General features: G+C 42.3%; 1 protein-coding gene across 6 annotated transcripts in view; it reads right to left on the minus strand.

The window, feature by feature from the left end:
- INPP5B (inositol polyphosphate-5-phosphatase B) overlaps positions 1 to 24,171 on the minus strand; it is a 56,596-nt gene that overhangs the window by 20,504 nt on the left and 11,921 nt on the right. For all 6 annotated transcript variants that reach the window (XM_012779913.3, XM_075996824.1, XM_012779911.3 and 3 more), the window contains 5 exons: positions 4,367 to 4,463; positions 2,687 to 2,857; positions 1,628 to 1,729; positions 748 to 862; positions 291 to 407 (listed from right to left, as the gene is read on the minus strand). In XM_012779913.3, coding sequence (XP_012635367.2) covers positions 291 to 407; positions 748 to 862; positions 1,628 to 1,729; positions 2,687 to 2,857; positions 4,367 to 4,463 — 602 coding nt within the window. The remainder of the gene's footprint in view (positions 1 to 290; positions 408 to 747; positions 863 to 1,627; positions 1,730 to 2,686; positions 2,858 to 4,366; positions 4,464 to 24,171) is intronic.

Here is a 24,171-nt window from a genome sequence, read left to right on the forward strand (position 1 = left end):
TTTCTTGGTGACCCAACATAGTTTCTGTAACATAGTTCATGGGTTAAGTGGGAGGCTCTAGTGTTCAGTGAGTATGAGGACAGGTACTAGTTGGACAAGTCAGCCAGCAATTTACTAAAATATGGATTTCTAAATAGTCTGCTCAATCCAGCCCCGCTTGAGGGTACAATTCATCTTGCAGTACTGGTACCCTCAGAGTGGGACATGTGAAGTTAGTTACTGCTTCATGAGAAGCTGTGTTAAAACCTTAGGGGTCTGCACCGCCCCAAACACACCAACGCAGGACTCACCATTCTCCCCATGATCCCTGTCCCCACAGTCTCAGCTTCCACTTCTGAGATATACGCTGCATGCTCCTGTTTGACATATAACAGCAGCATAATCCCAACTAGTCGGATGAGCTTCACCTGGAAAACAGAGACAAACATTCAAGTCATGGCATTAGAAGTGGCAAACAGGAATAAATATCCCAAAGGGAAAGTGGGCTGGAAGCTGGCTGAGACATTAATGCATCTTCTTCTCCATGCTGGAACAAAAGGTAATCACCTATTCAACTCGTGAGCAGGCTACATGATAACTACAAGCAAGCCTTCTTTCCCACCCAGAGGCATCCCTTTTGGAGTACCTGAGACTGAAAATAGAAGGATAATTATGACTGGCTTAAGATAAAGGTAACAGGTGAAAAAATATCCTGGAATTTCCCTGTATGGCAACATAAAATTAAAAGGTCCCTGACTCCTCTCTCACCTTTGCATATTTGGCATCTGGATGAAGACCCTCTGATACAGCTTTAAACCACTCTTCCTCCTTTGGGGTATCATGAAAGAAAAAGGCTTCCTTACTCAGATCAAGCTCCTGGAACCTAATAGAGAAGCAACCCATTAGATAGTAGAGAAAGGTCATGTGCAAACAATACACTCTCAGACTGGTTTAGGTACATAACCCCCAGCTTTCTAGCTAAACTGCAGGACCCTCAGGAGGGAAGAAAAATAAACACTCAGAGCCAAAGAACCAAATGCCAAGGAACTCACCAGATGCATTTGCAAACATCAGCCCACTTCCTCTTCAGGACTAGCTGATGAAGTAGTTGTCCTTATTTCATATCTGTGATCGCTAGTTCACAAGCACCAAGCAGCAAAGGTCTGTATAAAGCCTAGGTCTGTATAAATTCTAAATTCTAGCTCTTTGCAATATACCATACAGGCTTCCTTTGCTGCCCCTCCCCACTAATAGTGCTCAGTACAGTGATGAGAGGATAGTAAGGGTGCGGAGGAAATAAAGACTAACCGATAGGACTTTCTTTAACCTTTCTTTCCTGGCAAAAGTGACAAAAAGTGTTGAAGGTCTAAGCAATGAGGTCTAAGCAGTTCAGGATGCATTGATTTTAATAGAGGGTTATGCTAAAAATTAAATATTAGCATTTAGATGTCAAGCACAGCACCTTTAATAGCACCAGACATTTGTTTACCATGAGGAAGAACATCAGAGAGGCAGCTGTTATTAGGTACATGCTCATTTGTCAATTCCTTCACCTGCTGTGAACACTCATCTACATATTCAAGTCCCCAATCCTTCACTTCAGCTCTAGTTCTCAGGATGGACAGATGACTAGGAGAGAGGCACTCACCCTACACAATATACATCTGGGGCCTGGATACCGTGGCTTAGCCAGGGCCGGAGGCATTCTTTGGGGGACTGTCCATTCACATTGTATGTTCCCACAAAAAACCTGTCACAAAGAGAATCAATCAGTGATTCAGAAGCACTATGGAGATGACAGGGGAAAGTATTTTATGCTGATTTCAGTCTCTGTAGAGTGGCATTTTAAGACATAAGAAATGTCATATCTGACCTAGACCAGTGACTGCAGAACCAAGGGGTGACTTGCAGTCTACCAGGGTATCTGCTGCTTTTGTGATAACAACTTCGAATGGTACAGGCCTACTCTGAACATTTCCACCTCCCTTTTGTGATAACAACTTCGAATGGTACAGGCCTACTCTGAACATTTCCACCTCCCTTAGGCAGCCATTATCAAGCCATCACCTACAAAATGATTCTTAACCCTGTGCATGGTACTGAAATGAATAAATGAAAAGTACCTTGGTAATTATTTTTAGCAGGAAAGCAACACCAGTATTCAAAAGTTTACTTCTTCACCATAATTTCACTGTTTATATCCCTAGAAACAACGTTATCTTGTCTTACAGTCCTGATGCAATGATTTTTAAAGATCTAGCAAAATATTGCAACCTTTATTCATTTAGCTTTCAGTTATCTTGCCTAAAAAGATTACCAAACACCAACTAACTTCATTTTACTATCTTCATTTTATATGACTTTCTTCAAAGTCCCAGAATGATCAAGGGAGTATAAATCCTCAGAGGGTACACAAGAATCACCATTTGTCTCTGTAAATATTTCTGTAACTGTTCTCAAGTTGTATAACTCTCAGTCCCACCCTGCCAGAGTGCCTGCCCAGGAAAGGAACAGAATAGATGTGTGTTAATGACGAGTGAACAGAATCACTCATTCTGAAAATGAGGGGAAAGATTCTATAGAAAAATTTGCTTCCAAACCCAGGGTATGGTGGGGGGAGGTGGGCCGTGGGGGGGGGGAGCATTTACATTCTAGAGAACTGAAAGATCATTTTGCTTTGAAAACAGTCTAAGACCCAGGTAGCTACCTGAAGTTCTGGATATAGGTATAATCCTCTTCTTTCTGTACTAGATGTGATTTCACAATTGTATCTCGCAGTCCAAACTTCTGCATTGATAAAATATGAGCCTTGTCTGGTACTGTGATGATAGTGGAGGAACGGACCATGTCAGTAATTTCAGACTTGGATTTAGTCTGTCTGGAAAAACAGAAACATTTTTTTCATATGTTAATGAGTCCTCCATGGCAAAATAAATAAATACAAAGCTAGAAGTTCCCAGACACACAAGCGTCAGAGTCACAGAATACTAAAGGAGACCAAAGTAAAATCTGTTTACTAAAACAACACTATTTCTATGTGAGATTAAGTGAAGTTATATGTTGCTAATCGCATAATATATTGGTCCAGAGATTTTTCTGATAATAGATTCACAGAATCTCAGACCAGAAGGGGAACTTGAAGATAATTAATATAATTTCTTCATTTTCAAATGAGAAAAATGAAGCTCAGCATCATCAAAGATTTGTCCAGCTGGACGGTGGCAGAGTATGAGATTAAAATGCAGACTTCATAGACAAAAGCAAAGGAAAAAAACTAAAGCAAAAAAATTCAGTCCTCTCGTAGAGCTCTTTCTGGACTTTAGTGCCTCATGGAATAAGATTATAATACCCTCCAGGTCCTTTGCCTTAGTAATTCTACTTCCATATCTCTATTTCATAGGAATAATACAAAATAAAAATGCAATGAAAATGTACATTTCATTATTTGTGTAATACATATTTATAGTCATTCTACAAATCAGTCAAATGCCAACTTAAGCAAAAATAGTTTCTGACACTGAATAAATGCCACATAAGTATTTGATATTACTATTGTTATGTGCATACTAATTAAGGCTATGTAAAAACATATCTATATACTGAGATGGCTCAATAGTGAATTAAGACCGATAGATGTAGCTACATTTAAAGTTTTCAAGGATTGTTCATTGCTGCTTACGTGCATAAAATATGGACACAAATAAGAAAGTGAAGTTTTTGTTTTTGTTTTCTTTTTAGAGACAGGGTCGCACTCTATTGCCTGAGCTAGAGTACAGTGGGGCAACCATAGCTCATCGCAACCTTGAACTCCTGGACTCCAGGAATCCTCCTGCCTCAGCCTCCCGAGTAGCTGGGACTACAGGTGTGCACCACCATGCCCTGCCAGAAAGTGAAATTTTGATGATTCTGGTTACCATCAGTAGGAGGCACTGGAGTGCAGATTAAATATAACAAGACATCAGGAAAAAAAGAAAAGAATAAATAAAAAAGAGGAAAAAAAGTATCTTTAGTCAGGAACTCCTAAAAGAATGAAAGGGAGAAGTCAAATGTTTCTAATCTACATTTCGAAGACAAGGTGATACTGCCAGTTTCAAATCCTTGCTAGTTCTGGAATGTTGGGTGAGTTATATAACTTCTCATCACCTGAGTTTCCTTAGCTGTAAGACAGAAAAAATTACCTACTTCTTAAGTTAAAATAAAATAATCCATGTAAGAACATGGTACCTAGCATACATTGTAAGTATTCAATAAATAGCAGGCAATATTAAGAACATTCCCTAAGCCAGCCACCCTGGGACAACTCAAACTATGTACAGAAATGGTCTCAGTTCTATCATGAGGAAAAGCTCAGGCCTAAGAGATACAAATGAAGGGAGAGTTGCATTACCTTGTAAGCAAGTTTTCTGGTTTATCCTGACCCCTGGAACTTGGATCCACAAGCAGACCCTTCCCATTTGGCCTTGAACTGTCACAGTTGGAACCACCTAAAGAGAGAGGAAAGGAATTAAAATATACTTACAGATGCATTAATATACAGACCACAGCTTCTCAATCTGTAGTCTGGGAATTATTGGTAGCCCACGTATTGCTTTCAAGCATAGGAAAGGCCTATGCTGGTGTCTGGGTGAAGTCACACAAAGCATACACAGAGGAGAAAAAAAGTATTTCATCTGGATGTTTTTACTGCTAAAAACATAACTATTCTAACTAGCCTAACCCCCTTTTCCCAGAGACATTGTACATTATAGAAAATATAAAACTATGAAATCCAAAAACCTAAGTTTTATCGCCTGCTTTACTACTTATTGGTCTTCTGACTTTGGGCGAGCCATCTAACCTCTCTTAATCTCAGGAATTTGACCTGTGTCATGTCTTCTTCACAGCTTTACTGCAGGATCGAATGAGTTGACATGTAAAAGTGGGAACTTTAAAAGCCACATAACATTTTATAAATTATAAGACAGTGATTTTGTTACCTTCTACTGCAAGAGAGACTTTCTCCAAAGAGGAGAAAGGCAAGGGTCAAAGATCCAAAACTGGAAAGCTTCTAAGTGCTCTAGGGAACGTCATTGTAAACAAATTGCCTTGAAAACCAAAGAGCCCAAGGACTCTCAAAAAAGAAATGAAAGTTGTTAAACCAAGATAAACTTGAAAATACAAATTAATCTGCCAATAGCTTCTCTGCTCCTTAAAAGTCAAATTTCTTGTCAACAGGGAACAACATGAAGAGGCCACAGAGATATATGACTTCAACACCCAAATTATAGGAAGGAGCTCTCTCTGGAGGCATGAAACATCACGGAAGAATTTTTCTCTGACAACTATTACTAAACATGGAATTCTCAACCATGCTTTTCTCACGAACCACAAAAAACAAACTTTTCAAAAAAAGAAAATCTTTTGGAACATGAAAATAATCACACTTCAATGCTTCCAATCAATCACCAAGTGCTACAGACTGAATATTTATGTCCCTCCCAAAATTCATATGTTGAAATCCTAACCCCCAAGGTAATGCACTAGGAGGTGGGGCCTTTGGGAGGTGTTTGGGTCACAAAGGAGGAGCCCTCATGATTTGGATCAGTGCCCTTATAAAGGGCTAAAAAAACCAGAGTTCCCTTTCCACCATGTAAGAACACCTCAAAAAGACAGCTGTCTATAAACCAGGAAGTGGACCCTCATCAGACACTAAAACTCAAAGCACCTTGATCTTGAACTTCCCAGCCTCCAGAACTATGAAAAATAAATCTCTGTTGTTTATAAGACACCAGTCTACAGTATTTTGTTATAGCATCTGAATGAACTAAGATACCAAAGCCTTTCAATTCTGCTTCCTAAATGTCTCTCAAATAAATTTATTCCTATCCCCAATGTCGCTATACTAACTAGTCCAGGTTATCAACATCTCCCTTGAGTGACTACAAAAGCCTGAACTAGTCCCCCTGCCTCTTTTCTCATCCTACCTTCTCCAACTCAATGTCTATCCTGTGGCCAGAGGATTTTCTGAAAAAGTAATTCTGATCACATCACTTTAAATCTTTTAAAGGCTCCCCACTGGATAAACCCAGATCCCTTCCTATGGTTGCCTAGGCTCTTCCCAGTCTAGACCCTGCCCACCGCTTTAGCCACATCACTCACCACAGTGCTCCGGCCCCTGCCTCTTCGATGCCATGCTCTAAGTATTAATATATTACTGTTACTGCAGCTATACAAAGATCCCATCAGAAGCTGACTTCCCCCTTCCTCACTCTATATGACTAACTCCTACCTATCCTGTGCCACGGGTCAGCAAACTTTTTCTCTAAGGGGCCACAAAGCAAATGTCCTAGGCTTTGCAGGCCATAAGTCTGTGTTGCAACTATTCAACTCTGCCAGTGCAAAAGCAGCCATGAGCAGTTCTCCACTGCAATGATGTTTTATTTATAGACACTAAAATTTTGAATATCATATAATTTTCATATATCACAAGCTACTGTTCTCTTTTGAGTCTTTTCAAACATTTAAACATGTAAAAACCATTCTTGGCTCATGAGCTGTACCAAAGCAGGTGGCGGACTGAATTTGGCCTATGGACTGTAGTTAGCTAACTCCTGCTGTAAGCCACATCGTAGAGGTCATTTCTTCCAAAAAGTTTTCTCTGACCCCTCATAGGTTGATCAGATGCCCTGATACTGGTGTTTCTACAGCTTCTTGTACTTCTCCCATTGTAGCCTTGATTGCTGTGTATTGTAACTGTTTTTTCTCCCCAGTTAGTCTGTAAGCTTACTGAGAATGAGACATCTGATTTATTCATCACTATATCCCCATCATCATAACACTGCTCAACACATTATAAGCAGCACAATCACTCAACAATTCAGCAGAAAATACTAGATGAACCTGAATCCCTTATAGGCTTTATATGAATACATAATATCCAAGTTCAAGTCTAGAGCATTCTTTTAAAACATCTGAGGTAATCTTCCCATTGTCTCCAGCAGACAACAAAAATAAGAAAGGGGAGACCTAGAATGGGTTGTGTCTAGAATTCTACTACCCCATGGTCACTTAATAATTATTATTCCTGGAAACCAAATCCTCAACTGGATTCTACTTCTCTTGTTTTGCTTTCACTAAGCTACAAAGCTTAGAGAATTAAGGTATTTGGGGAAAAAAAGTGACAATACCAATTGCTGACAAAGGATGCGGAGCAACAGTAATTCTCATTAATGGATTTGAGGATGGAAAATGGAATAGCCACTTTGGAAAACAGTTTGGCAGTTTCTTATAAAACTAAACAGTCTTACCATATGATCCAGCATTCCTAGATACTTTTTTTTTTTTTTTTTTTTTGAGACAGAGTCTCGCTTTGTTGTCCAGGGTAGAGTGAGTGCCGTGGCATCAGCCTAGCTCACAGCAACCTCAAACTCCTGGGCTCAAGCAATCCTGCTGCCTCAGCCTCCCGAGTAGCTGGGACTACAGGCATGTGCCACTATGTCCGGCTAATTTTTTCTATATATATTAGTTGGCCAATTAATTTCTTTCTGTTTATAGTAGAGATGGGGTCTCACTCTTGCTCAGGCTGGTTTCGAACTCCTGACCTTGAGCAATCCTCCCACCTCGGCCTCCCAGAGTGCTAGGATTATAGGCGTGAGCCCCTGCACCCGGCCCCTAGATATTTATTCTTTTTTTTTTTTTTTCAGAGCATTAGAGTAGGATAGATATTTATTGATATAAAAATTTATGTTCAGGCTGGGCACAGTGGCTCACGCCTGTAATCCTAGCTCTCTGGGAGGCTGAGGCGGGAGGATCGCTCAGATCAGGAGTTCGAAACCAGCCTAAGCAAGAGCGAGACCTTGTCTCTACTAAAAATACAAAGAAATTAACTGGCCAACTAAAAACATATAGAAAAAAAATTAGCTGGGCATGGTAGTGCATGCCTGTAGTCCCAGCGACTCGGGAGGCTGAGGCAGAAGGACTGCTTAAGCCCAGGAGTTTGAGGTTGCTGTGAGCTAGACTGACGCCACGGCACTGTAGCCCGGGCAACAGAGTGAGACTCTGTCTCAAAAAAAAAAAAAAATTTATGTTCACATAAAAACCTTTATGTAAACGTTAATAGTAGCTTGATGTACAACTGCCAAAAACTGGAAGCAACCAAGATGTCTTTTAATAGGTGGATGGATAAACACACTGTAGTATGTCCTCTAATGAAATATTACTCAGCAATAAAAAGGAACAAGTTATCAAACCATGAAAGGACATGAATGAATCTTAAATGTGTACTGCTAAGTGAAAGAAGTCAGTCTGAAAAGACTACCTCCTACATGATTCCAACATTCTGGATAAGTCAAAACTATAGAGATAGCAAATACATCAGTGGCTGCCAGGGGTTCTGGGGTTGGGATTAGGCTGGTGAAGCACAGGAGACTTTTTAGGGCAGTGAAACTATGTGGGAAGAAACTGTAATGGTGGATACATGACATTATTCATGGGGTTCAAAATCCACATAAATTTATAATACAAAGAATGAATCTTAATGTATGCAAATTTTAAAAATCATTTAGGACATCAAGGGATCCCAGGGTAAAATGTAGAAAATGACAAAAGACTCTAACTATATCAAAAATATATGAAACAACCTCACTAAAGGGGGTATGGGAATTTAAAACTTTTAAAATTTAAATTTTTATTTAAAAAAATGCATATTGAAGACCAAAATCAAAACTCTTTGAAAGGCTTATCTAGTCTCTGCCTCACCTCCCATTCTCTTCTCAACCCTCTGCAATCAAGCCTTGTCTCCACTACCCCACGGCAACTGCTGTGTTAAGGTTACAGACCATGGGCGAGGTGGCTCACGCCTGTAATCCTAGCACTCTGGGAGGCCGAGGTGGGAGGATTGCTCAAGGTCAGGAGTTCAAAACCAGCCTGAGCAAGAGTGAGACCCCGTCTCTACTATAAACAGAAAGAAATTAATTGGCCGACTAATATAAATAGAAAAAATTAGCCAGGCATGGTGGCACATGCCTGTAGTCCCAGCTACTCGGGAGGCTAAGGCAGGAGGATTGCTTGAGCCCAGGAGTTTGAGGTTGCTGTGAGCTAGGCTGAAGCCATGACACTCACTCAAGCCTGGGCAACAAAGCGAGACTCTGTCTCAAAAAAAAAAAAAAAAAAAACATTACAGACCACCTTTCCACTGCCAAATCCAATGGTCAATGCACAGTTTTCAGCTAAGTCTACTTCCACTCTTTGGTTGGTCTTGACAGATGGTTCTTCCCTCCTTTGGTAAATAGTTTCTATAGTTCTTCACACCTGAATGACCCCAGAGACCTGGGGTAAGGTTCTTATCTCAAGATCTCATTTAGTCTTATAGGTGTAAAAACCACCTACATGCTGATTACTCTCAAATTTCCATCTCCAGTCTGCACCTTCTACCTGAGTTCTAGATTTTTGCTCTTTCTCCACGTAGGCATTCTAAGCTCAGTAAATGGCACATCATCCAACCAGCTGCTCAGAATAAACACCTAGGACTCACCCCTGACTCCTCCCTGCCCCACACCCATATCTAATTCATCTGCAATTCAAGCAAGCTCTACCTAAAAAACAAAACAAAACAACAACAACAAAAAACAAAGTTCTCACCAAGACTACAGCAGCAGCTTCCTAACTGCTTTCTGTGCTTAGAGTACACTCCTACAGTTAGTGTTCCATAGAGCAGCCAGAATGAATTTGGGGAGGAAAAAAAGTACATCCGAGCATCAGATGAAGTAACTTCCTTGCTTAAAACATTCAAATAGATTCCCAACACATTTTCACATTCCAACTCCTAAACAAAGATAATAAGGGCCTACCTGACCTGGCTCCTGATGCCTCTCCAACCTCACTGGCCATGCTCCATCTCACTCAGCCAGACCTTGCCACGCTTCCTTTCTGGCTGTTCCCAGAACATGTCAAGCTCATTCCTAACTCAGGGCCTTTGCTCTTGCTAGCCCCTCTGCCTGGAGTGCTTTTCCTTAAGATCGCCACACTGCCCACTCCTTCACTTCACCCAGGCCTCTGTCCAAATGTCAGAAGCTCTCTCTGATGCCCCAAATAATAGTCAGAGGCCCGCCACCCCACATCACTCTATCCCCTTATTCCAGAGGCTCCTAAGTGTGCTGAGCTCACCACACCCTACTGTCTCAGTCATTTTCTCAAGGCACCTCTAGGCCAAAAGAAACACCTAACAGTTCTACTTAAGTAGTTAGGGCCAAATAAATTAATAAGTACTTAAGCCCTAACAACTTAGTAGCAGTTTAAATAAAATAATACACATAAATAGAAAGAAAAAACATTTCCCTTTAATCTTAATTACAATTACTAACGAGATGTGTTATACCTGTTGGGTACTGAACAACTTCTCAAATGTTGCAATCAGGTTAGATACCAAACACAATTTTCCACATTGATTTTGCACAGCACTTGTTTTTAATTACAGCAGCCACCAAAAACCCAGCTTTCCAAAGATATGTCATCAAAAGGAATGCAGCACCATATAAAGTTGAAACTGTGAACATTTATAATTGGTGTTTATAATCTGGTGTTCCAATAGATTTCTGTGTTTACCTTGAAAATGTTAAATCTCCCACAGTATCCCTGTGAGTGTCACTGCAGAGCCCAGGGTACCTTAGCACACAGTTTGGGAGCCACACCATTTATTTTTTTTTTAAATTTCCCCCTTAGCACTAATACCATTTGATGTTAAATCTTGTATGTATTCATTATTATTGGATGCCATTCATTCCCACTGAAATGTAAGCTCTGCCAGGTGTGGTGGCTCATGCCTATAATTAAAGCACTTTGGGAGGCCAAGGCAGGAGGATCACTTGCAGCCAAAAGTTCAAGACCAGCCTGGACAACATACTCAGATCCTGTCTCTACAAAAAATTTGAAAATTAGCCAGTTGTGGTAGTGCACACCTATTATCCCAGCTACTTGGGAGGCTGAGGCAGGAGGATGTCTTGAGCCAAGAGGTTCGAGGCCACAGTGATCATGCCATTTCACTCCAGCCTGAGCAACAGAGCAAGACCCTGTCTCAAAAAAAGTGATCTCTATGAGGCAAGGATTTGGTATTCTTTATGCTACTTCCCTGAGATGTAAAATGGTGTTAGGTACACAAAAGGTACTCCATGTGTTAAGTGCAGCAAAATATCAGGAAACTTGATGTGCAGTTCTACCATTACCTTCCTGTATGACTTCTCTTTGGGTCTAATTTCTTCATCCATAAAGTGCAGACTTTAGTATAAATATGTAATGAGGCTTTATTTTTTATTTATTTATTTATTTTTTTTATAGAGACGGGGTCTCGCTCTTGCTCAGGCTGGTTTTGAACTCCTGACCTTGAGCAATCCGCCCGCCTCGGCCTCCCAAGAGCTAGGATTGCAGGCGTGAGCCACAGCGCCCGGCCTGTAATGAGGCTTTATAAGATGCAAAAGCACCTGTACTTTTTAAACTAAGGAGTCATGATTAAGTGCTGCTTCTGCCTGTCAGTACTTCCCTATGGACTCCATCAGGATTTTGCTTCTTTGGGTACTTCCTAATAGCCTCAATGTAAGGACATCTCCTGGGGACCAGCGGGTTTGTCCCTGTGGATTCAGCTCACAGCCAGGCGTGGGTAGTGTACTAGTGGGAAAACTGCCATGCAGACATATATCTTGTCCATGCTCCCACATGGGATCCCTCTCTGGACTTAGTCCAGTGAGGACTGGAACATCTTCACCATGACTCTATGTATGGAAACTTCAAGGCATGATGTGGGGGATTTCCAGCCACAGAGCGGTCTTCTCGGAATCTCTTCTCTCCAGAGTCTTGCACGGAAGCTGGCTGTCAGCGGCTCTCTACCAGATTTGCCATTACACAGCCCCACAGTTCCCTCTCTGGCCACAGCTTCCTGTCCTTTCTCCACTCCTGCTTCCCTACTCCCACTCGGCCCTTTTCCCAACCTCAGACCTCTAATCCTTTAGATGACAAGAGGGACTTTTCTTTTCTTCCCACATTCAGTCAACTGAGGCCTATGAATCCTCTCTCCTAAATTTTATACCTGACCCTCTTCTCTGTCCGTACTGCCATGCCTTAGTTTATTAGGCCCTTAATATTTGTGTAAAGCCCACTTAGTGATTTCCCTGCCTACATTCTGCCAACACCTAGAAGAAAACATAAATCTGAGCTGGTCATTCCTGTGCATAAAATCCCTCAATAACTGACATCATTTTTGGAATAAAACCCAAACCTCTGAGTATTGCACACAAAGACATGTATAAATAGCCTCAGTCTACCTCTCCAGCCCTGTTTCCCATGCCCACTCCAAACTCCCTGCTCCCACCTCCCAATACAGTCACACCAAAACTATTTATCTTTTCAGATATTACCTCCTCAGCCCACTCCTGCTCCTAGGTATATCCTAACCACCTGCCAGTTCCACCCCCATGTTGTGAGCGACAAACTCATCCTTCAAGACCCAGCTCAGGAGTCATCACCTCCAAAAAGCCTTCTCTGGCCCTCTCCTTATATGCTCACACAACACGGTGCTTACCTCTATCAAGGCGTTTATGTTTATCATAATGGAACCACAACTGGGTTTAACTGTTCTTATTTGTCTTACCTCTTTAGCTAGATCACAAGGCTTCTTGGAAGCAGGGACTGATGTTTTTTCTTCTGTGGCCCCAGCTTGCCATGAAACATGGTTCACACTAGGCAGTCAAATCCTGAACAAATAGCCTCAGAGCACAGACTAAGCTCAGTGTGATTCTTGCTGACCACCTTTCATGCTACAGTTGAAACCATTTCCCAGTAACAGCCTACCTAGTAGGCAAATCATAGTAACAACTGCAGCTTGATGTGGATGTATAAAAGTGCAAATGTTCTATTTTTCTTGCAAATTTTGCACTTTGCACTGCGCATATTTTAGAACCAAAACCCCTCTCACACACCTCACTAAATAGTCAATGTTAACACTTGAGGCCCCTTCCTTAGCCCAAGCAGCAGTATAACCTATAGAAATCCACAATCTCTTATCTGAAACCTTTTGGGCCAAGTGTATTTTGGAATTCAGATTTGGGGAGATTTTAGAGAGATAACACATTACCTATACCAAATGTTATATAACAACCCCAGCAGAGTCTAAGTTAACACCAGTAATCAAACCCTTTTATATTTCCACAGTGTAACTTATGAATAGTAACACAGTGGGATAAACAAAGCCTATAAATAGTCTCATGTCAGTTCAAGCAACTCTTACTGCCAAATTGAACTTGGGCCAAACTTAAAAGAAATTTTTTTTAGCCTTCAGAGCTTTCGGGACTTCAGAATTGCCCATAAGGGATTGAGGATGGTAGTTATGAGCATGGCCTGACATATCTATATGCATTAGAAAGGACTGGAATATATGTCTACATACATATTTAACACGTTTGTAAATATACACATACTACATTTATACAGACACAGACATATATACATAGAAAGTCTGGCAGGGTATACACCAAAATGTTAACAGTAGGCCGGGCGCGGTGGCTCACGCCTGTAATCCTAGCACTCTGGGAGGCTGAGGCGGGTGGATCACTCAAGGTCAGGAGTTCGAAACCAGCCTGAGCAAGAGTGAGTCCCCATCTCTACCAAAAATAGAAAGAAATTAATTGGCCAACTAAAAATATATAGAAAAAATTATCCGGGCATGGTGGCGCATGCCTGTAATCCCTGCTACTCAGGAGGCTGAGGCAGGAAGATTACTTGAGCCCAGGAGTTTGAGGTTGCTGTGAGCTAGGCTGCTGCTATGGCACTCTAGTCAGGGCAACTGAGCGAGACTCTATCTCAAAAAAAAAAAAAAATGTTAACAGTAGTCATTTCTCAGTGGTAGGATTTTTTTTTTCCTTATATGTACTTTCAAAGTTAGCAAAAATAACAAGTATTTTTATGTGTTTTACACACACACACACACACACACACACACACACACACACCAGCTTTGGACTCAAATATTTAGGTTCTATTTCTGGCCCTGCTTCTTACCGGCTGTGTGACCTTCAGTAAGTTATCTAACGTCTGGAAGCTTCCACTTCCCTCAACTGAACAAAGATAACAGTATCTGCCTCATATGGTTGCTATCTTCTTTTCCCATGGTCAGCTGGAGGCATGACCAAAAAGTGCTCTAGAAGCCAATCCAGACCTGTTGAAAGCCCAGACCTACAAAACAAAGATAGGAGGCAAGGCCTCAATTTCAATATCTTGTAGCCTGGCCAACCACTGACTTCAGGTCTGGGCTTTTTCTAAAACATGACATTATACAAGGAAAAAAGTAAACTCAAACCAAAATTGAAATATCCCCTTTCTTTTCAGAATTGTCTGAGAGGCCACATTATTTTTTCATTTAATTGCTCCTTCTGTCTTCTTGTTTTGCTCTGTTTTCTCCTGTAGGCCCCCAAGTTATTTGTAGGCACTCCCCAAGGCCTAGACCAGTGCTGCCCAATAGAATTTTTTTTTTTATGATAGAAATATTCTATAACTGCACCATATTATACAGTAGCCATTAGCCACACTTTAACACTTAAAATGTGGCTTAAACAAATGAGAAACTGCATTGATTAGATTTTATCTAAATTAAATTTAAATAGCCACCTATGGCTAGTGCCTACCATATTGGACAGTGCAGATCTAGACCTTGTTCTTCTTCTTCTACAAGCAGAACCACCAGCTGTCACAGTTGAGCATAAACAGAGCTGTCCAGCCCTGCTAGGCCCCTCCACTGTCTGCTGGACGATTTGTACATAGTGTGTCCCAGGTAAAACCATGGCCAACTTCTGGGCCTCTTCCCAAGCTCTCCCTTCTGCCACCAGCTCCAGCATTCTCTCCATCAGCTAGGAGTACCATCCTGCCATCCACTCACTTCTCTCTTTGGGCTCCAGAGACTCAGTCATCCGGCTCCTCACTCTCATGGCTGCCTTCCTCCAGGCCATCACCTCCTCACTTGCGACCTCAAGAGTCTCCCAACTGAGAGATCCTCCCACTTCTCCCTATCCTGTCTGGTCTCTGGACTTGGCTCTAAAACTCTCAGTGTTACACCACTGCCAGCAGGTTAAGGCAAAAACTGGTTCAACTGGCATCTGAGGTCTTTTGCATATTGACTCTACTTACCCTCATCAATCCATCACCCAAAGTCAGCCTGATCTAAAATGATAGGTTCCTAGCCAGGCCCGGTGGCTCACGCCTATAATCCTAGCACTCTGAGAGGCCGAGGCAGACGGATTGCTCAAGGTCAGGAGTTCGAAACCAGCCTAAGCAAGAGCGAGACCCCGTCTCTACTATAAATAGAAAGAAATTAATTGCCCAACTAATATATATAGAAAAAAATTAGCCAGGCATGGTGGCGCATGCCTGTAGTCCCAGCTACTTGGGAGGCTGAGGCAGCAGGATTGCTTGAGCCCAGGAGATTGAGGTTGCTGTGAGCTAGACTGACACTATGGCACTCACTCTAGCCTGGGCAACAAAGTAAGACTCTGTCTCATTAAATAAATAAATAAATAAATAAATAAATAAATAAATAAATAAATAAATAAATAAAATGATAGGCTCCCCATGCATGCCACACTCACTGCTGCCCTCACAAGAGGTCCCTCCTGTTTTCTGGCCACCTCTCCTCCAGATCCCAGTCTCCACGCCTGTCTCTCCCATCATGAAGTCCTTCCTAAGCCACACCAGTCCAGGCCTCAGCAGTCACTCCTCTGAATTCTGAGGGTGTTCTTCTCTATATAACTTGTTTGGCACTTTAAGAGACATTAAAGTATTCTAGAAAATGCCTTGGGCTTTGTAATAAAACAGAGCGGACTGTTTTACTGGCTCCACCCATCACCTCAAATGAAACGTCAAGCAAATTACTTAATTTGGTTCCTCATTTGTAAAATGGAGGTAATGCTATCACACTTACAGAGAAGCCAAAAGGATAAACAAATACAATCTTTACAGGTCAAGAACCTAGCACAATGCCCGGTACACAGCAGGCATTCAGGAACTGTTTGTCCTTTTCCCTCTCCTTCCCTACCCCTTATCCCCCTCTGCTTTCATAATACTGACTACCGTGTATTGAGTGCCCTCTCACAGCTATGTATTGTGCTATGTGCTCCTTGTACTGTGTCTGATTACTGGCCTCCTTTGACAAGTAAGGATACTGAGGCCCAGAGCAGACACACCCAAAGACACAGAGCCAGTAAGTAGAGCAGTTGACATTAAAACCCAGATCTGCTTGACTCCGAAGCGTCACAGCCTCCCCTTTGCAAACAGGAACACAGCATCATCAGTGAAACTGTAAACTCTCAGGAGTAAGTACTTGGTGAATAGAAAGGTTAAACCTGTTTGGACAACAAAGCAAAAATACTAGCATGGTTTTTTTGTTTGTTTGTTTGTTTTGAGACAGAGTCTCACTTTGTTGCCCAGGAAAGAGTGAGTGCCGTGGCATCAGCCTAGCTCACAGCAACCTCAAACTCCTGGCTCAAGCAATCTTGCTGCCTCAGCCTCCCGAGTAGCTGGGACTACAGGCATGCGCCACCATGCCCGGCTAATATTTTCTATATATATTAGTTGGCCAATTAATTATTTTCTATTTATAGTAGAGATGGGGTCTCGCTCTTGCTCAGTCTGGTTTCGAACTCCTGATCTCAAGCAATCCGCCCACCTCGGCCTCCCAGAGAGCTAGGATTACAGACGTAAGCCACCACGCCCGGCCCCATCATGGTTTCTACAGGATGTGTGGGTGTGCACCTGTCACTGCTGGGTGGAGATCACGTCCTATCCTTCCTGGGTATCTACTAGACAGGTCTAATAGGCAGTGTCCCCTCTTATCTTCTCAGTCACCAGCCTTTGCACTTCATTTCCAACACACCGGAAGAACCTGTAAAACCATGTAAGCAAAATAGCTGCAAACCATGTGCTGCAAAATACCTGACAGTTCAAACTGGCAGAGTTGGTTGATGTTTACCAGAAACACCGTGCTGCGCATGCGCCACCAGGGGGCCGTGCCAAGGGTTCTCTCAGTCTACGACAAGGCCACACACACTAGCAAGGAATGTGTTCAACTCATGGGAAGATAAAACAATCTAGATCCAACTACCCAGAATCCAAGTCAAGCTGTGTTGATGATGACAATGAGAGTAATATTACCATGAGCAATACTAATAGCAGATACTTAATACTTACTATATGTTAATCATTTCACATATCTTTTATCCTCACAATTACTCTGTGAGGTAGGTGTTGTTATTATGTTCATATTACAGAAGATAAACACAGAGAAGTTAAATAACTTGTCCAAGAGTACATAGTAATAAGAGTACATACATAGCCAGGATCCAAACCCAGGGAATCTGAGTCAAGAGTCTAAGCTCCCGGCCCGGCGTAGTCGCTCTGGCCTGTAGTCCTAGCACTCTGGGAGGCCGAGGCAGGTGGATCACTCAAGGTCAGGAGTTCGAAACCAGCCTAAGCAAGAGTGAGATCCATCTCTACTAAAAATAGAAAGTAAAAGGCCAACTAAAAATATATAGAAAAAATTAGTTGGGCATGGTAGCACATGCCTGTAGTCCCAGCTACTTGTGAGGCTGAGGCAGGAGGATCGCCTGAGGCCAGGAGTTTGAGGTTGCTATGAGCTAGGCAGTCACCACAGCACTCTAGCCCGGGCAACAGAGTGAGACTGTCTCAAAAATAAATAAATAAATAAATAAATAGGCAGAAATTAGCTGGACAACTAACTATATATAGAAAAAATTAGCCAGGCATGGTGACACATGCCTGTAGTCCCAGCTACTCGGGAGGCTGAGGCAGAAGGATTGCTTGAGCCCAGGAATTTGAGGTTGCTGTGAGCTAGGCTGACGCCACAGCACTCTAGCCCGGGCAACAGAGTGAGTCTCTAAAAAAAAAAAAAAAAGGTCTATACTCCAACCAAGAGACTGTATCACCTATCAGAAAAACAAGTGGCTCCTGAGTGGCATAAGTCTTTAAAAAGATTTAAAAATAGGCCAGGCATGGTGCCTCACACCTGTAATCCTAGCACTTTGGGAGGCTGAGGTGGGAGGATTGCTTGAGCCCAGGAGTTTGAGAGCAGCTTGGGCAATATCAAAACCCCGTCTCTACAAAAAAATTAAAAAATTAGCCAGGCATGGAAGCATGCACCTGTAGTCCCAGCTACTCATGAGGCTGAGGCAAGAGGATCGCTTGAGACCAGGAGTGGGAGGCTGCAGTGAGCTATGATGACACCACTGCACTCCAGCCCCAGAGACAAAATGAGACCCTGTCTAAAAAATAATAATTTAAAAAATAGTGATAAAATAATAAAAAACAAAAACAAAAAATGAGGAGCTCAGAAAACATTTCTGGCAAAGGAAAAAATGTCACCAAAAGCACAAAGACAGCTGTGTCACTGACCAGGTGCATGATCACAGGCATGATACCTATCCTCTCTGAGCCTCAACGTCCCCAACTGAAAAATGGAGATTCTTTTCCAGAACTTTTGCCCACAAACTTTTGCAGCATAAACCCACAGACCCACAGTAAGTCCTTAACAAACGGTGACTGCTAGTAATAATGATGATGACAACAGTAATTAGTTTAGGGCCAACTGTAAGACTTGAACGTCACTTGCGGTTTGGATTTTACTCTTACAGCAAAGGGGAGGTAAGTGTTTACATAGCACACAAGGCGGGGAGCTCTTGAGTGAAGATCATAACCCAGGACATTAAAAAGAATGGAAAGAATCTTATTTTTCCCATTTCAAACTGGCCACCACCTGCAAATAGTTCTGTTACTTTCTTACAAATCAAATATCCACGCTGAATTTTCTTTTCTTTCCTTTTTTCATTTCTTTTATAATTTCTCAGTATCTCATGACTTTAAAAAAAAAGTACCATGATTTTGGCATTTAAAATGGGCACAGACATGGCTAAAAATACGTCTCATCCCCTGCACACCTGTAAGCCCTGGAGTGAAAATCCAATTTGTACTCTGTGCAAATACAATTTAGGCTAGTAAGGACTAAATATGACCAGTTTAGCTTTCAAAGAGGAAGACTACAGTGCAATTACTTCACGTTAACAGGTTAGTGGTGATAGGGCACTGGAGAGATGACTTGAATTTTTCCTTCAGGCTCTCCCCTCAGTGGGCCTTCTGTGAACTGTCTGTGGTCTGGTGATAAAGCTAAAAGAGAAGTGGGTAAGAGCAAATCAGGAAGCGGGGGAGGGCAGTGCAGAGCATGCTCAAGGAGGAAGGGGGCAGGAGGTGTTCAGGCTACAAGGCGCTGCAAGCTAGGAGTTGTATGGGCCTCTACAGTTAAACCAGAGACACACAGACATTTTTTGAGCACTCATGTACAAGGAAGGCATTAGGCTGGCATGTGGAAAGGAGAGAGAATGGAAAATGCTAAGGGCAGCAAATTCAAGCTTATTAAAATGTAGCTAAATGAGAAGTCAACACAGAGGTGAAAAAGTACAGGGCTTTATCCATAAAGAAGAAGCCGTTATGTTTGAAGTAAGAGAAAATGAAGATTAGTTGTGGCAGATAAGACCAGTGAGGCAGGCTAAGGCCAGGCTGTGCAGGACTTCAACACCACACTAAGGAATTTGAACTTCATTCTGTAGGAACAGAGAGTGCTGTGCACATATGATCTCTAAGGGAGAGGAGAACTTAAGGTTAGGAAGACTTGTAAGGAGATCACTGCAATGGTTCAGGTAAGAGGACACCACCATGTACACGGGGATTTTGAAATGTGGGGCAGATAGGAGAGACACAGCAGAAAAAGAACAGACAGAATCTGCTTATTATATGTAGGAGTTGAGGGAAGAGTCAAGGATGACCAAGGCATTTAGTGATTGCACTAAAAGCAATGAAACTGGAGGGAGGAAAAGAGTAAAGAAGACAGTAAGTACAGTTCTTATTGGGAAGGAATTGTCCTAGGAATAGGCCCTGAAGAGGGCAGCCAGATTCTAAACTCTTAGAGGTAGTTATCTGCAATTTCTATGTTATCTAAACGAAAGTACCCCTAAATAATTGAGCATTCCTTAAGTCTTGCATGATCTTCCGGGAGGCAAACATTCACTCCCATTTTACAGATGTAAGAAAGGAACATCAAGAGATTTGTCTAGTATTGTACCAAGAAGCAATAAAGAAAAGAAAAAGAAAAATATCCGGGCCACTTAGACATACACTTTGTTTAAATCCTCATTCCCAGGAACTCTTCCCATTCTTATTTGCTAGCTTCAGTTCACATGCAGATCACTAGTAATGTCTACAAAATTGTTACAGGATTTTTTTTTTTTTTTGAGACAGAGTCTTGCTCAGTTGCCCAGGCTAGACTGAGTGCCGTGGCGTCGGCATAGCTCACAGCAACTTCAAACTCCTGGGCTCAAGTGATCCTGCTGCCTCAGCCTCCTGAGTAGCTGGGACTACAGGCATGCGCCACCATGCCTGGCTAATTGTTTCTATATATATTAGTTGGCCAATTAATTTCTTTCTATTTATAGTAGAGACAGGGTCTCGCTCTTGCTCAGGCTGGTTTCCAACTCCTGACCTCGAGCAATCCTCCACTCTTGGCCTCCCAGAGTGCTAGGATTACAGGCATGAGCTACTGCACCTGGCCTATTACAGGATATTTTAAGCAGGAAGAAAAAACATGCACTGCTAGCTTCTATGCCCCAATACTGTCTTTCCTATAATAAATATTGATGTCTTCCTCTCTTATTGAACCGTCCATCCCTGAGGATTATTCTGTGCAAAGCTCTACTTCTAACTGAATGTGGGTCACCTCTCTTGCTCTAGACAACTGTAGAATTCCAAACAAACAGTTTCCAGAAAGAAAACAGTCTGTAGGGGGTTCTGATACCTTAGAAACAAACACAGGGTTAAGGCCGGCGCGGTGGCTCACACCTGTAATCCTAGCACTCTGAGGCCGAGGCAGGAGGATTGCTCGAGGTCAGGAGTTCGAAACCAGCCTGAGCAAGAGTGAGACCCCGTCTTTACTATAAATAGAAAGAAATTAATTGGCCAACTAAAAAGATACATATACAAAAAATTAGCTGGGCATGGTGGTACATGCCTGTAGTCCCAGCTACTCGGGAGGCTGAGGCAGGAGGGTCACCTGAACCCAGGAGATTGAGGTTGCTGTGAGCTAGGAAGATACCACGGCACTCACTGTAGCCTGGGCAACAAAGTGAGACTCTGTCTCAAAAAAAAAAAAAACAAGAAAAACACAGGGTTAAATGGGACAAAGAAGGAAAATGGAGAGGGGAACAACAAAAGGAGGAAGAAAAACCAATACACTTTTATTTAAAGAAATAAGTGGACCCCAAATAAATTAATTTACTTAGGAGCCTGCAGAGCTTCTCACAAAGGTAGAAATGATGCACGGTGTTGCTCTCTCTAGGATAAACCAAAGCAAATTCATTTTCTCCAAGCTAAAAGGATATGTTGGTTGCACAGGTTTTACTTATTAATACTGACAAAGCAAGATGAAATAAAGAGAAAATCAACCCAGGGGCTATTTTTCTAACATTCTCTCTGGCTTCTACCCTGGTAATTCAGGTTACCCTTATGTTACCCTAACATATAAGTAGCAGTCATTTCCTTTCACAGGCTAGACTTGAATGCTTTGTTTCCTGGGTCCAGGGAAAAAAGTACTTCTAACACATTTCATTCTAAATTTGAGTTACTATTATACAAAGCTGGCTGCTCACTTTGAATCAACCATGGGATTAAAAAGCCACTTCAGGCCGGGCGGGGTGGCTCCCGCCTGTAATCCTAGCACTCTGGGATGCCGAGGTGTAAGGATTACTTCAGCTCAGGAGTTCGAGACCAACCTGAGCAAGAGCAAGACTCTGTCTCTACTATAAATAGAAAGAAATTAGCCAAACAACTAAAAATAGAAAAAATTAGCCGGGCACAATGGCGCGTGCCTGTAGTCCCAGCTACCTGGGAGGCTGAGGCAGGAGGATTGCCTGAGCCCAGGAGTTTGAGGTTGCTGTGAGCTAGGCTAATGCTATGGCACTCTAGCCTAGGCAGCAGAGTGAGACTCTGTCTCAAAAACAAAAACAAAATTAAAAACAAAATTAAAAAAAAAAAAAAAAAGCCACTTCAAAAGACCAAAATTTGTTTGCTATTACCACTTTGTTAAATTAGCCCAGAATGGCCCCTGTGGGACTTCCAAGTAGCTGTTTCCTTTCTAGCACACAGCTCAGAATCCTCCAGAGCACAGCTCCAGGTCTTTGCATGTACCTAGGATGAAATGCAAGTGAACACTTTACATGATGACTTGGATGAGTCCTGGGCCCTGTGCAGGATCCCACTGGGGTTTTCTGGATAAGAGCCCCTTCAGTTGCTAGATAGAAATAATAAGGCGGTTACATTGGAAGGGCATGCAATTTAAGAAACAAAAAAAAACATTTTTCTCAAATGAAACTCCATTCTTTTTTTGTTTTGTTTTGTTTGGAGACAGGGTCTTACTCTGTCTGTCCTGGGCAGACTATAGTGACATCATCATAGCTCACTGCAACCTCAAACTCTTGGGCTCAAGTGTTCCTGCCTCAGCCTCCCAGGTAGCTAGGACTATGGGGTGCCAACACGCCTGGCTAATTTTTTCTATTTTTAGCAGAGATGGTCTCACTCTTACTCAGGCTGATTTGAAATTCCTGACCTCGACAGACCTTCTCACCTTGGCCTCCTGGAGTGCTAGGATCACAGGCGAGAGCCACTGGCCCCAGGTGACCCCATTCTTTTTAAGGAAAGAAAACGCTACACAAAGAAGTTAAATAAGTGAAAAAGCAGAAAGGCTCCTGCCTATAACTACCAGACTAAGGCCAGTGTAAGGTCTTAGCAGTTGAAGAGGCCAAGAGAATCAGATGAACAGACTGCCACTCAACCAGAAGCACTACATCTCACTTCAACATCACACCTTAACTCCTAGACAACATTCTGAACCTGAAGTCATGGATTCCAATCTGAAACTAGCTTCATTTCATTTTTCTACTACAATCCCTGCCAAGCTTGCCTTAACACTCCTGAATTCAGCAGAGACAAATGAAAGAAAGGAATGGACATTTTGGAAGGAATCATCAAAGTGAGATCTTTCCTTTCTCTACCAAGGCAGAGGTGAGGAATGAAGACCAGATTCACCTTGTTGCCAGAATACTTAGGCCTTCGGGGTGCTGTTGACCTAGGCTTACCCTACAAGGACTAGTGTTCTGCTATGATCTCTTACCTCTATTTATGGACTACCAGACCCCTCTCTGTCAAACTGCCATCTCCTGGGGTGGGTGTGAGTGTTTCTCTTGCTGTGTATCACAAACAGCATTTTTAAAAAATAGAGATGAGGACTCACTATGTTGCCCAGGTTGGAGTGCAGTGGCTCAATCATAGCACACTGCAGCCTCAAACTCCTGGGGTCAAGGGATCCTCCTGCCTCAAGCTTGGACTACGGGCATGTACCATTAGGCCCAGCTCACAAGCCCCATTTTTAAGCAGACTTTTGCCTTGAGTTCCCCAGGCCATCAGGAAGTGGGTATTTTGATCCTATGCATATAGGAAGAACCAAATCTACTACCCTGTTTCCCTTGGGGCCTGGACTGACATCCACAGGCATCCCAAAGAGTTCCTCTTACCCGCCTTTCTGCTTTTTCACTTATCTAACTGCACTTAACTTCTTGTGTAGCTTTTTCTTTCCTTAAAAAGAATGTGGACTTATTTGGGAGAAATGCTTCGTTTTTTTTAATTGCATGCCCTTCTGATATAACCGCCTTATTATTTCCACTTACCAATTGAAGGGGCTCTTATCCAGAAAACCCCAGTGGGATCCTGCATAGGGCCCAGGACTCATCCAAGTCACCCCAAAGGGTTCCTTCTGCCTGCCTCAGAGTAGAGATGTAACTCTATTCTGAGGCTACAGCAACTCTGGAAACAGAGATGACCTGAATAGAACTTGTGGCTTGGTGCCATCTCTTACCAATTTTAACAGGAACAACTTAGCAATTAATATAGTGTAACCCCACTTACTATAAGTATTACAATGGGACAAAATCTTTCTTTTTTTTTAGAGACAGGGTCCTGCTCTGTTGCCCAGGTTGGAGTGCAGTAGCACAATCACAGTTCACTGCAACCTCTTAACTCCTGGGCTCAAGTGAGCCTCCTACATCAGCCTCCCAAAGTGCTAAGATT

The sequence above is a fragment of the Microcebus murinus genome, chromosome 2 (genome assembly GCF_040939455.1).
Source record: "Microcebus murinus isolate Inina chromosome 2, M.murinus_Inina_mat1.0, whole genome shotgun sequence".
Classification (NCBI taxonomy): domain Eukaryota; kingdom Metazoa; phylum Chordata; class Mammalia; order Primates; family Cheirogaleidae; genus Microcebus; species Microcebus murinus.